The following is a 14,198-nucleotide window of genomic DNA, read 5'->3' on the forward strand; positions in this document are numbered from 1 at the left end:
TTGCACTTTGACGTGCTTTCAAACTGCTAGGTGGGCAGGAGCAGGGACCGAGCAATGGGAGCTCACCCCGTCGCAGGGATTCGAAGCGCCGACCTTCTGATTGACAAGCCCTAGGCTCTGTGGTTTAACCCACAGCGCCACCCGCATCCCATGTAAAGGTTAGCTGAAGGCAAAGTGTGGTGCTTTGGTTGACTGAACCATGAACGAGATCTCCATTTCCTCCCCAAATGTCAGGAGTCTCCGCTGCTGAACCTCCTGGGCCAGACCAGCTCCCTCCCTTGGCAGCACGTCAGCGTTTTGTCCTATCAAAGCATCATCGGCTACTTCAACACCCACTATCCTCCCTCTATCATCCTGGCCAAGGAGCCGGCAGCCGAGCTGATCGTCAAGCTGCTCAAGGCGTCAGCGGGCTTTGGCGCTTCCTCCGACAGCCACATGCATCTGGTAAGGACAGCCCTGTGTGGGTAGGGACAGCGGCGGAATTTGGGGTCCCAAAATCAGCAGCGCTCTGTGCGAGGCCAAAATTTGACTCCCCCCACCACCTCTCGCCTTCCATTCTGCCTCATAGTTGCGGCTCCCCCAAGACTCTGCAACCAAACCGGCCCCGATCCTCCTGGTGGGGAGGAGAGAGCTGCTCCACCTTGTGGTTTCTGTGCTATGAGATCGCCTCGCCCCATAGGTGCCCACTTGCCAGCTTAAATCAGCTAAATTAGCACTTACAGGTGCCACAAAATGCCATTCTGCATTTGTAAGGGCTCAACCTTTTAGTTGTTGTTGTTTAGTTGTGTCCAACTCTTCGTGACCCCCTGGACCAGAGCACGCCAGGCCCTCCTGTCTTCCACTGCCTCCTGCAGCTTGGTCAAACTCATGCTGGTGGCTTCGAGAACACTGTCCCACCATCTCGTCCTCTGTCGTCCCCTTCTCCTTGTGCCCTCCATCTTTCCCAACATCAGGGTCTTTTCCAGGGAGTCTTCTCTTCTCCTGAGGTGGCCAAAGTATTGGAGCCTCAGCTTCAGGATCTGTCCTTCCAGTGAGCACTCAGGGCTGATTTCCTTAAGAATGGATAGGTTTGATCTTCTTGCAGTCCATGGGACTCTCAAGAGTCTCCTCCAGCACCACAATTCAAAAGCATCAATTCTTTGGCGATCAGCCTTCTTTATGGTCCAGCTCTCACTTCCATACATCACTATTGGGAAAACCATAGCTTTAGCTATATGGACCTTGGTCGGCAAGGTGATGTCTCTACTTTAATGCCATTCTGCATTTGTAAGGGCTCAACCTTTTAGTGGCAGTGACTAAACCTTCAAACTGCCGGACTATTGACATCAAGCAGGCACCAAGACATTTTGGCGTCTGCTAGAACCTTTTTTTTTTTTAATTTAAAAATTAATTTATTTATTTAACATAATTATTACAAAATATAAGCAAAATATTGCAAATACATACAAGCATATATATATTTCAGATAAGCACACATATATAAAAAAAACAAAAGAAGAAAGAAGAAAAGTTGGAAGAATTTCTTCCAAATTTATTCTACAAATATCTCAATATGAAAATATTAATAAAATTTCATTGATTGACTTCCATCGCTTACACTGCACTTCCTATATACATTTTTAAGCAAAATAAAAAAATAAAAAATAGAAACATTTTTGTTTAGGCAAGGCTACCCAGGAATGGTGCAAGTTTTAATCTGGGTTTTAAAAAAATTAAATAAATCTGCAGCCGTACCTTGGTTTTTGAACAGAATGCGTTCTGGTAGTCCATTTGACTCCCGGAACCATTCGAAAACCAAGGCACAGTTTCTGATTGGCTACAGGAACGTCCTGCAGCCAATCGGAAGCCGCGGCGGACGTTCGGCTTCCAAAAATCGTTTGGAAACCGGAACACTCACTTCTGGGTTTCGATCGTTTGGGAGCCAATTTGTTCAGGAGCCAAGCTGTTCGAGATCTGAGGCACAACTGTATTGTTAATCTAACTTATAGAAAGTCTTGAGTTGTTGCTGTTAGTTGTTCTTATTAGTATTTTTACCTTTTTTTGGAAACCGCTTTGAAGCTTTAATATACAGTGGTACCTCGGGTTACATACGCTTCAGGTTACCTGTGCTTCAGGTTACAGACTCCGCTAACCCAGAAATAGTGCTTCAGGTTAAGAACTTTGCTTCAGGATGAGAACAGAAATCGTGCTCTGGCGGCGCAGCAGCAGCAGGAGGCCCCATTAGCTAAAGTGGTGCTTTAGGTTAAGAACAGTTTCAGGTTAAGAATGGACCTCCGGAACGAATTAAGTATATAACCAGAGGTACCACTGCATGCGCTTAGAATTAAGCGCTGTATGAATTTTACTAAACAAATAAATTTAGAGCAGCTTCTGTGAAAAGCTAACCGTTTTCCCCTTGGCTTTTCCTAGGATGCAACCCTCAAGTGCAGGGCTTACATTCGCCAGGTCGTCCATTTCCTCAGCATCCTGGAGCAAAATGGGAAGATAACCCTGCCTTCTCTGGAGCAAGAGATGTCAAAGCTGTTGGATGATATTACCATCTTTAACCCTCCAGGTTGGTCTCTCTCTGTGTGTGTGTGGCTTGTGGAGTTGCAGAGAGAAGGGTGGTGTTCTATATGCCGCTTGAAATTTAAGAATAGATTTATGAAAGATTTAGAAAACTTATTGCTTAGAATATTTGTATGAGATTGTATGGGAAAAATACGGAATAAGGAATGGCAGATGAAGATGATGGACTTTCTGGAGCTAGCCGACCTCACCGGAAGAGTCCGCGACCAGAAGGAGGAGGAGTACCAGGAGGAATGGAGGAAATTCAAAGACTATTTAGTTAAATATGCTAAGATAATTTAAATAGAAATACTTGCTAACACTAGATAGGCTTAGGATTTAAATATGTGATGTTATAGAATAACATGTTTAAAGTTTAAATTTAATATGAAAAGAAAGAAAGATGTTGATTGATTAAGTAAATTTTATGAGAAATTTGTTTTGGAAAACTGTTACAGTGATATACAGTGGTACCTTGGGTTACAGACGCTTCAGGTTACAGACTCCGCTAACCCAGAAATAGTACCTCGGATTAAGAACTTTGCTTCAGGATGAGAACAGAAATTGTGCTCTGGCGGCGCGGGCGGCAGCAGGAGGCCCCATTATTTAAAGTGGTGCTTCAGGTTAAGAACAGTTTCAGGTTAAGAACGGACCTCTGAAACGAATTAAGTACTTAACCTGAGGTACCGCTCTATATGTGTGTAATTTAAATTAATAAAGGCTTTTTAAAAAAAAAATCTCATGAATCTCAGCCCAGTGCTTTATGCAGAAAATCTACCCTTCCTCTTTCCTCCCTGTGATTTCAAATGTTTTGCTTGGTTATTATTTTTTTAATTAAAAAAAAAAATACAAACCTTTTGCTTGCTGCCTTTGCAGATACGGACATGCAGTCTCGCCACTTGGCCTTAAGCAGCCTTTTCACAGAAGCCCTGATGATGATGAATAACGCCAGCGTCGCCACGGCAGAGTCTCTGCGCGTCAGTCTGCGAGGCTGGATCGACGGTGCCGTGCACGGCTTAGGGGTGATGCCTCTCTTAACAGCTGCGTGCCAGAGTCTGGCATCGGTCCGGCACATGGCAGAGACCACGGAAGCCTGCGTCACGGCCTATTTTAACGAAGGTGGGAGAGAGGAATATAGGTGTCAACCGTCCCTTATTTGGTGGGAAAGTCCCTTATCCCAGCGCCGTGTCCCGCTGCTGTCCCTTATTGATGATGTCCCTTAAATTTCCCGGGTTTCAAAGGAAGCAGCTCCTCTCCCTCCCTGCCTGCTGGCCAGGGAGGCGGGAGGCTCCAACTGTGTTGCTTACCCAATAAGGAATCTAAGAACGACAGGGGAATGGAGCTTGCATGTCTTGTGCCGATCAAATCGGCCGTGTTGCCTGGGGACTCGCCTTTGCTCAGTGCTTCCCAGTGGAGAGGTGACAGTGGTTTCCCTTGCTGCATCCCCTTTGCCGGGTTGCTGTGCTGTGGGAACCACCACTTGAGGCTTCATTTGGCTGCTGGCTGGGCTTTCTGCCTTTGGCTCAGAGGTGCTCAGAAGTTGAACATACCTGTGCTTGGAAAATCCCTTATTTTGGCTGCTGATCCCTTATTTTCGAGGCTGCTGGTCCCTTATTTTCAAATCTGTAAGTTGACAGCTATGGAGAGGAAGGCTATTGACTATCCTTCCTCGTGACTCACTGTCGACTCAGGATGGCCCTGCCTGTCTGTCTAGGCATGGTGGTTTGCACCCAGTGAAGCTGTCCTGTTAGCGCAGTGGTTCTCAACCTTGGCCTTGGTAGCTAGGGGTGATGGGAGTTGTAGTTCAACAACATCTGGGGACCCACAGGTTGAGAAAGGCTGTGTTTAGTGCAAGGACTTCTGCCTTTGTGACGATACCTCATAGAATCATAGAACTGTAGCGTAGGAAAGGACCTGGATTTTGCTGTAAGTGTACAGGTTTCAGCATCCCAAGAACCTAAGTATTTAAACAAAAACCCAAGCTTCTAGTCCTTATGTTCCCAAGATTGTAGCTGGCGCCCATCTGTCTCGGGAGACAATAGAAGAGTATGCCTTTGTGGGTTGAGGTCAAACTGTTGGAAGGCCTGCGGTGGCTGTAGAGACCGATATGGGAGAGACATGTTTTGTTGCAGCTGGGGCAGATGGAGGAGTCTGGTTGTGCTGCTGCAGATGCCCCGTGGCGTTTCTTCTCTCTGCACTCCTTATGTTCCTCCCCCATGGTAGTCAGAATCGGACTAAATTATTCACCTTTTCCCTCCATATTTACCGTATTTTTCGCTCCATAAGATGCACCTAGTTTTTAGAGGGGGAATGCCAGGGGAAAAAAATTATTTAAAGGGAGCACTGAGCAGAGCCTGTAGGCATCCCAGCGCTCCCTTTCACGAGCCGCATGGAGCTTGCAGGCTTTTCCCGGAGGAGGGAGAAGGGCAGCCCCTCCTTTAAAGGGAGCGCGGCTCTTGGGGGCTTTTCCACGAGGTGGGGGAAGAGACTGAGGGGCTGCCCTCTGTCCCTTCCCCCACCTCCCGCAAAAGCCACACTCCCTTTAAAGAGCGCTCGGAGTGTGTGCGCGACTCTTGGGGGCTTTCCCCCGAGGAGGGAGAAGGGGCTGCCCACACACGCTCCACACAGCTCTTTAAAGGGAGCGCTGAGCAGAGCCTCCCGCCTGCATTCGCCCCATAAGACGCAAACACATTTCCCCTTACTTTTTAGGAGGGAAAAAGTGCGTCTTATGGTGCGAAAAATACGGTAAAATTGTACTGTTTCTTAGAGAGGCGGTTTATTCGGAGTGCGGATTTGACCCTTTTGGGGTGCCATTTGGCGCCGTTCATACTATATTTTGTACTCCTTTTGCCTCTTTGGGTTCTCTGTCGGAACTCAGGGATATTTACAGATTTAAAGGAACTGCTTTGGAATTAAAGGAACATCTTGGAGCTCTGTCTCGTTTGGGTCTTCTGACCGCTTTAGCCTAACAGTGCTTCCTCTCCTTCTCTTTCCTCCCATCCCAACTCCCTCTTTGTACAAAGATTCTCCACTCAGCCAGGATTTGGGCTGGGGCCCGATCGTGGCCTCCCTACAGGTCCCCGAACTCACGGCCGAAGACTTCCTGCAGGAGTGCCTTTCGCTGGGCGGCTACCTAACTCTTTACGTCTATGCTCTTCAGCGGTTGAACGCCAAGCAGACGCTGGACAATGAAATGAAAGTGGTGCTGACTTTAAGCAAGTGGCTGGAACAGGTGTTCCCCAGGTACAGACATCTTGTGGTCGGGAGGGAGATGAGGACAGATGTTTGGGGCAGAACTTCTCACCTTGGCTACCGATTGCCAGGCAAATTCTTCTCTAAATGCTCACTGGTAGTCAACGTTCCACAGGGTGGGTGCCACCACCGAGAAGGCCCTCTGCCTGGTTCCCTGTAACCTCACTTCTTGCAGTGAGGGAACTGCCAGAAGGCCCTCAGAGCTGGACCGCAGTGTCTGGACTGAACGATGGGGGTGGAAGCACTCCTTCAGGTATGCAGGGCCAAAACCGTTTAGCTGTTTGTCTCCTCTCTGAGGCGGATTTAAGGACCCTCTCCAAAATGGGGGCATATCTCTCCCACATCCACCCTGGTTATCTCTGCAAAATGGGGATAATCTTTCCTTACAATACGATACGATAATCTTTACTGTCATTGTCCCATACAGAACAACGAAATTGAAAAAATCTACATCAGACATTCAAAAACCAGCAAGCCTGCTATCCCAGCTATCCCAGCCTGGTTACTCCCATAGAGACTACCTTACACTGCGTTTGAAACCAAAATCACATTTGGATAGAAACTGTTTCTCAGGCGGCTAATCCTAGTTTTTATAACCCTGTACCTTCTTCCAGAGGGACGCGGGTGGCGCTGTGGGTTAGACCACAGAGCCTAGGACTTGCCGATCAGAAGGTTGGCGGATTGAATTCCCGCGATGGAATGAGCTCCTGTTGCTCAGTCCCTGCTCCTGCCAACCTAGCAGTTCGAAAGCACATCAAAGTGCAAGTAGATAAATAGGTACCGCTCCGGCGGGAAGGTAAATGGCGTTTTCGTGCGCTGCTCTGGTTCGCCAGAAGCGGCTTAGTCATGCTTGACCACATGACCCAGAAGCTGTACACCGGCTCCCTCGGCCAATAAAGCAAGATGAGCGCCACAACCCCAGAGTCGTCCGCGACTGGACCTAATGGTCAGGGGTCCCTTTACCTTTTTACCTTCTTCCAGAAGGCAGAAGCTGAAAGAGATCATTTCCGGGGTGCGCACTATCCTGCGCTATCTCTGCAGCTTTCTTATGACACCTGAATGAAACTGGAATGTGGGGAGTGTTTTAAGAGCTTAAATAGCAAGTTATTAACAGCACAAGCTTTAAATCCCCAGAGGGCGACTGGGACGGACAAAGGATGGACAAGGGAAACTTAATCCTGCCTGTGGTTCCGTCAGAATTGCTCCATCATTCAGCCCAGCTGTGAGTGAGGCTGCCAGTCACGCGCTGGTGCTTCGCCTTGGAAAGTGTGGCTTTGGCAGAGACGAGGTTATTTTTGGAATCCTTTAGAAAATAGCCAGCAGGGGAAGTTCGCCCTCGTGGCTCAGAGCTGTGCGGTTTCTGTTGGCAAATTGCAGGACAGTGATCATGTTTAAAATCTTTGTAGCTAGATCAGAGATGGATGGACTCAGGAAACTGTCTGCCCGCACTCCTGGCTATTCAAAATAATAATAATAATAATAATAATAATAATAATAATAATAATAATAATAATAATAATTATTATTATTATTATTATTTTATTATTTTATTATTTATTATTATTTATACCCCGCCCATCTGGCTGGGCTTCCCCAGCCACTCTGAGCAGCTTCCAACACAATATTAAAATACAGTAATGCATCAAACATTAAAAGCTTCCCTAAACAGGGCTGCCTTCAGATGTCTTCTAAAAGTCTGATAGTTGTTTTTCTCTTTGACATCTGGTGGGAGGGAGTTCCACAGGGCGGGTGCCACTACCGAGAAGGCCCTCTGCCTGGTTCCCTATGGTTTGGCTTCTCGCAGTGAGGGAACCTCCAGAAGGCCCTCTGCGCTGGACCTCAGTACAGTCAGTTGTTTGTGGGGATGCCTCTTCATGTACTTGCATGCAGAAGATCCCGGATTCAACTTCTGACATCTCCCAGGTTGAACTGGGAGCCACTATCACTGCCTGAAACCTGGGAGAACCATTTAGGTTGAGTCAGCTTCTGCTATTTAAATCAGAACACTGATGACTAGAACCTTGCTTTATTTTTAGGGAAAGGGCCATAGCTCAGTGTCAGAACACAACTGGTAGGTTTTAGGTTCAATCCCTGACACCTCCAGGTTGAGAGAGACACCTCCCATCTGCCTGCAGGTATATGGCAGATTAAGTTGATGGATTATGCCGAAATGGCAAAAATGAGCAGAAGAATCAGAAATCAGGAAGACCAAAGTTTTAATAAGGAATGGGGGGAATTTCTTTTTTAAAAAAATCATTTTCATTGATTTTCCAATAAAAAACATCCAATTAATATATCCAATCATAATAAAGTTAAAATAAAAAACTAAAATAAAAAATATCAAATTATAGTCCAAATTGTATTTATTAATTTCTCGGAGAGCCCCACGGTCTGGATCTCTGAAGCATATCTCCACATCCTAGTCCTGCTTCTCCTAGTTGTTTCCATATTTTCCACAACTCGATTTTGACGCTTCATAATTCTTTGTCCCTGGGTCGGTGATTCTCATTCATGTCTAACATCATATACTTTCATCCGCCGAATACAGCTTTGTTAATATATATTTTTTCCAGCTGTCTTTTTATCAGCTCAGCTTCCTCTGATTCCGTTCCAATCTGGGATGTGGTCCAAATCTCTTATCTTTGATGGTGCAGCAACTCATTAATTGTCCAAACCTTCCTTTGAAGCTTTATTAAACCAGTAGGAATGGGGGAAATTTCTAATTTACCTTAAAAACCATTGTAAATGGTTAAAATTGTTAGTAGGATTGGAACAATGGTGAATTTTGGATATAATGGAGATGTAAAAGGTTTGGCAGGAGGAAACGATAGGACCCATATCCTGGAACATTGCTGCCTCCAGCTGTAGAGGCTAGTAGCCATCGATAGCTCTCTCCATGATTTTCTCTAATCCTCTTTTAAAGTTATCCACGTTGGCGGCCATTGCTGACTCCTGAGTTCCGCAGTTTTATTTTTATTTTTTTTAAATAAATTTTATTAGATTTTCCACAGTGATAACACAAACCACAAAGCAAAATGATACACAAAAACAGAAAAAGAAAAAAGAAGAAAGAAAAAAAAAGGGGGGGACAATAAACAGATAAACAATAACAACAAACTTTTAATTCTTCACAAATCCAACCTTTTAAACATCTTGGTTGACTTCCCCAAATCCCTCCCTTCTGAGTTTCCTTCCTTAAAAGTAACAGCTTTCCAATATCATTATTCAACTAAAACAATTTCCAATTATAGTCCATCTTATTCACTTTTCTTAACATTCTAAATCCCATTAATTAATTATAACTTAATTTAATCCTAGGCCTATTTGTTTCTTTCAAGTAATTTCTAATTTTTTATATTACAACATTTATTCAAATAGTCCTTGAATTTCCTCCAGTCCTCTTGAAACTCCTCTTCTTTCTGGTCGTGGATTCTTCCAGTCAGGTCAGCTAGCTCCGAAAAGTCCATCATCTTCATCTGCCAATCTTCCATTGTTGGTAATTCTTGTGTTTCCCAATTTTTAGCAAGTAATATTCGGGCGGCCGTTGTGGGAGTTCTGCAGTTTCAACTGTACGCCGTGGTAAGAAGGACAGTATTTCTTTGGCATATACCGTATATTTTGCTCTATAAGACTCACTTTTCCCCTCCCAAAAAGTAAGGGGAAATGTGTGTGCGTCTTATGGAGCGAATGCAGGCTGCGCAGCTATCTCCGAAGCCAGAACAGCAAGAGGGATTGCTGCTTTCACTGCGCAGTGATACCTCTTGCTGTTCTGGCTTCCGAGATTCAGAGTATTTTTTTCTTGTTTTCCTCCTCCAAAAACTAGGTGCGTCTTGTGGTCTGGTGCGTCTTATAGAGTGAAAAATACGGTACTTCTCGCAAGAGGGATAGCAGCTAACGGGAAGTAACACTGGGGTGACGGGCAGTTTCTAATGGTGTCTGGTTTTGTCTGTGTCTCCCCCCCCCTTCTCCGCCCCCCCCGAATCCTCACGATTCCCCCCGAAAGCTCCACCAAGGACGAAGCAAAGCTGTTCCTTTGGTGGCACAAAATCCTGCAACTCTGCCTCCTCCAAGTAGACCAGGACGATGCCATCCTGATGGAGTCGGTCGTCCGCATCCTGATGTCTCTGCAAGGCAGGCAGAACATCCTGGCCGAAGAAAGGCTCACCTCTGGGATACTTGGTGCTCTAGGGCTGGGCAGGAAGTCTCCTTTGTCAAACAGGTGAAAATGGGTTGTTGTTGTTGTTATGATGATGAAGGAAAGGTGGGCCCAAATAAAAAGATAGCAGATACAGTGGTGCCTCGCAAGACGAAAAGAATCCGTTCTGTGATTCTCTTCGTCTAGCGGTTTTTTCGTCTTGCGAAGCAAGCTCATTGACGGATTAGCGGATTAGCGCTATTAGCGGCTTTTAGCGGCTTATCTGCTGATCGGATCAACTGATAAGCGGATTAGCGGATTAGAAAAAGGGGGGGGGGGAACCAGCAGGAACTCGCAAGACGTTGTCGTCTTGCGAAGCAAGCCCATAGGAAATTCGTTTTGCGAAGCACCTCCAAAACGGAAAACTCTTTCGCTGAGATGAGCGCCACAACCTCAGAGTCGGTCACGACTGGACCTAATGGTCAGGGGTCCCTTTACTTTTATCTTGCCCTCTCCTCTCTCCTGCCTCCCTTCTTATCCTCACCATAACCCTTCTAGTAGGTTAGGATGAGAGAGATTGGCCATGATTGTGCAGAGACGTAATGCAGGGCAAAAATAAAGCCGGGCCAGAACTGCGTGTTTTTAGGTGGAACTTGTAGAGAAAGAGCTCTTTGTGTGTGTGTGTTTCTCTGTTTTCAACGGAGAGAGGAGCTTCTTGCCAACTCCCTTCCCTCTTCATCTTCTTGTTGAAGGTTCCGTGTCGCTGCCCGGAGCATGTCCGCCTTCCTGCTGGTGCAGATTCCGGTGGAGAACCAGATCCGCTTGAGGCCTGGCGTGGAACTGCACCTCTCTGCCAAAGCTCAGCAGGTAGATTGGATGCATTTAATCTGGTGCCTGTATCAAGAATCCTCTTTGTGCCCCTTGGTGGATGCAGGGGTCCTTAAGGTCCATAAATAGCGACACCATAGAGGTCCTGGGCCCTAAGGAAGTCAGATTAGCCTCAACCAGAGCCAGGGCCTTTTTAACACTGGCCCCAGTCTGGTGGAACGCTGTGTCTCCTGAGACCAGGGCCCTGCAGGATCTGATTTCTTTCCGCAGGGCCTGTAAGACAGAGTTGTTCCACCTGGCCTTTGGCTTGGAATCAACTTGATTCCCTCCCCCTCTTCTTTTTTTCCTCTCTCCTCCTGTGATGGAACTCCTATTTGGGGACTTCCCTGGCTTTTTTCTGGCCCATGTAGGACCAGTCTGGATAGTTGGCCTTGGTGAAGACCTGACGTTTTCATCCCCCAAAAAGTTTTTGATTTGAGTTTCCATTGAAATGAGGCTGTATTTTAATGTTTGAATGTTGTATTTTAATCTTGTTTTTAAGTTGTATTTCAATCAATTTGCTTTTATATCAGGTGTTAGCTGCCCTGAGCCCGGTCTTGGCTGGGGAGGGCGGGGTATAAATTATTATTATTATTATTATTATTATTATTATTATTATTATTATTATTAGCTCGTTTCCATCTTTGCAGGCTCTGAGTGCTCTCGATTCCATGACTTCAAACAAACAGTATGCAGAATACCAGGAGCAGATCTCCCAAGCCTCCCAGTTTGTCAGGGACTCCCGCCGCTGCCTTCGCGATGGGCCGAACCTTCTGGCTATCCTCGTCAACACTTTGTACCCGGAAGTGCATTACTTGGATGCCATACGGTAGCAGCAAGCGAGGGGAGGTGGCCTCATCCTGCCTCGCATTGCAATCGTGGATTATCTTCAGTTTACAGTCGGCAGTGACGTTGCACAAGTAGCTGCCATTCACAGGGTTTCACTTTGTCAAAGTGGTGGAAGAGAGAGAGAGAGGGCAAAGATTAGATAGACTGGTTTGAAAGCCAGCTTGGAGGTTTCCGTAGCTGGGCTTTAAAACCTGCACAAATCTCTCTCGCGTTTCCGCCAAGCCAAAACACTTCTCTGGCTATTTTTTGTTTTAATACAGTCTTAACGGCGTGGTTCAGGGCTTTGCGGGGCTCTGGTTTGGTTTTCCATGGACTTTACGAAGACGTCCGTTCTGGATTACGAAGACTGTTAAGTGACTTGAGTGCTTCACTATTTTGGAAATAACACAGGGTTTGTTTCCCCCAGCACTAACTTGTTTTTTTCTTTCTGTGCCTTTTCTTCTTTCTTTGTTTGGCTGACTGTGAAATTCGTGGGCCAGTCTGGACTCACTGGTCGTTACCTAATCAGGATTTTGGACCATCTCTCTCCCCAACCCCTGCTGTTGTTTAATTTGCCTCCATCTACTTGTCCTCGATGTGTGATAAAAATGGAACCTAGTGAGGCAAACCTCCTGCATCTTTGCCCAGCCAAATTGACAGAAGCTGGATTCATTTGTTTAAGGGTTCTGGGGAAAGGGAGAGAGTCTCCTACGTCACTTCCTTATCATGTGCATGGAACAAGCTATCCCTTTCATACTTCTTTTTATTATAAGGCAGTAAAAGGAGCAAAGAAGAACAAAAAAATTGTCGGATTTCAGTAGCATGGAGAAGACAGCAGCGTCCTAATTACTGGAGTGTTCTTAAGAGTTTAATTAGGAAAATTATGGTTTTCTTGTAATGGTACAACGGACCATCGACGCTGGCGGGGTAGAAAGCCTGCAAGATGCCCAGGATTCCTCTCACCTGGAGCAGATACAACTCACAAGCTGGCTACCATATCCTTAAAACACATCATTTGAATAGCTTGGATTCTTTCTGTCAATACAGCAAAGCAAGTTTCTCCCCACCCAACACCTTTCCCCTAAGCTGAGGTCACTAACCTGTGACCTGGAGAAATAAGCTTTATAGTAATCAGTTGAACATTTACTGCTAAGTGTTCTAAGGAAGAGGCCATGGAGCCTTTTTGTGAGGCTCGGATGACACTCCAGAATCGTCTGTCCAAATCTTGCAATATACAGAGTACAGCTGGGGTTGTGTGTGTGTGTGTGTGCCCTTTATTTACCTGTGTGTATACGACGTGCCTCTCAAACTGCGTTTCCTGGCTCACTGATTTGTTCAGTTGCTGTCGCTTTGTTTGAGTGAGTTTGCTAAGGTTGTCCCCCTTCCTTTTGAGAAAAAAAGAGAGATATTGATCACCTCTGCACACACTCTTGGTCAACTCGCTATGCCTGACATAGCCAATGGGTTGCATGCAGATGTTGCTGAACTCTCCACCCCCATTGGCCCCAACCAGCATGGCCGGTGGCCACAGAGAATGGGAATTATAATCTAGCATCGTCAGGGGGCCAAGATGCTCAGTTCATTTCAATGGGCTGACTTGCAACTGTCTTTTGAGTCTCATTGAAATGCACTTGGACGGTGAAGCTGCTATGCTTTGGCAACAGGCCTTTCGAGATATATATATATATTTGCTGGGATTTCATTTGCTCAAATATAGTTTCCGGAAAACACTTCAGGCACGTTCTGTGCATCTCTTGGGAATCACCCCCGCCCCCTTTTTGGGTTTAAAGATGCTTTTCCTTTCTGAGCTCATCAGTAAAAACAAAACCCAAGGGCGCAATTCTGTTTGTACCTTCCTATTCATGCCTTTAGCTCCACTTGGTAGGCAAGGTTTTCTCCTAACTTTTCAGCGTCTCGCACCGGCAAATGATATTGTAGCGTTTGCCTTCAGCTAATGATTTCTGAAACTTCAAATCCCACAGTCTTTCCTTTCCTTGTGAAATTGCCAAATTATGCCAAATAAGGTCCTTGTGCATCGGGTTCTTCAGAACTCACGTTGTGGATTGAGCTTCCAGATATAGGGCAAGGCATCTTGCCCCTGTGGTGCACTGGTAATGAAATATCACTGCTTGGGTGGGACTTCATGTTTAGAGGACCTCACAACTGGAAGAATTATTATTGCTGCTTTTTAGAGAGAGAGAGAAGAGGGAGAACAGAAGCCTTCTGAGATGTTTCTTTTCCTCCCCCTCAGGTCAGAATTAATAAATTTATATTAAAAAAATGAAGACTGTGAAAAGGCAGAAACTATTATGTGTGCATCTGGCAGGATAGTTCTGATATGGGAGCTATTGTTTTGCCTGTGGTTTCAACAGGATGTGTGTTTATAGTTGTTTGTGTCTGCAAGGACCATGTGAAATAAAACAGTGAGAAACACTAGAACGATGATGGAGACTCTTATTAGGGATAGGCTGTTTTGTCAGTTGGGGTACCAGTTGCGGGGGGGGGGGGGTTGACTGGGCAGTGGAATTATCTTCCCTTCATGCGAGGCTGGTTGAACATTTGAGGCAGG

General features: G+C 45.9%; 1 protein-coding gene across 1 annotated transcript in view; it reads left to right on the forward strand.

The window, feature by feature from the left end:
• The window catches only part of EPG5 (ectopic P-granules 5 autophagy tethering factor), an 82,807-nt gene extending 68,739 nt beyond the window's left edge, over window positions 1-14,068 (forward strand). The window contains exons 38-44 of the mRNA XM_083465650.1: window positions 235-444; window positions 2,410-2,554; window positions 3,424-3,666; window positions 5,571-5,790; window positions 9,803-10,018; window positions 10,687-10,801; window positions 11,452-14,068. Of these exons, the coding sequence (XP_083321776.1) occupies window positions 235-444; window positions 2,410-2,554; window positions 3,424-3,666; window positions 5,571-5,790; window positions 9,803-10,018; window positions 10,687-10,801; window positions 11,452-11,634 (1,332 nt within the window). The 3' untranslated portion in view covers window positions 11,635-14,068. The remainder of the gene's footprint in view (window positions 1-234; window positions 445-2,409; window positions 2,555-3,423; window positions 3,667-5,570; window positions 5,791-9,802; window positions 10,019-10,686; window positions 10,802-11,451) is intronic.
• The last annotated feature ends 130 nt before the right edge of the window (window positions 14,069-14,198 follow it).

The sequence above is a fragment of the Podarcis liolepis genome (assembly GCF_965112155.1).
Source record: "Podarcis liolepis genome assembly, chromosome: 11".
Classification (NCBI taxonomy): Eukaryota; Metazoa; Chordata; class Lepidosauria; order Squamata; family Lacertidae; genus Podarcis; species Podarcis liolepis.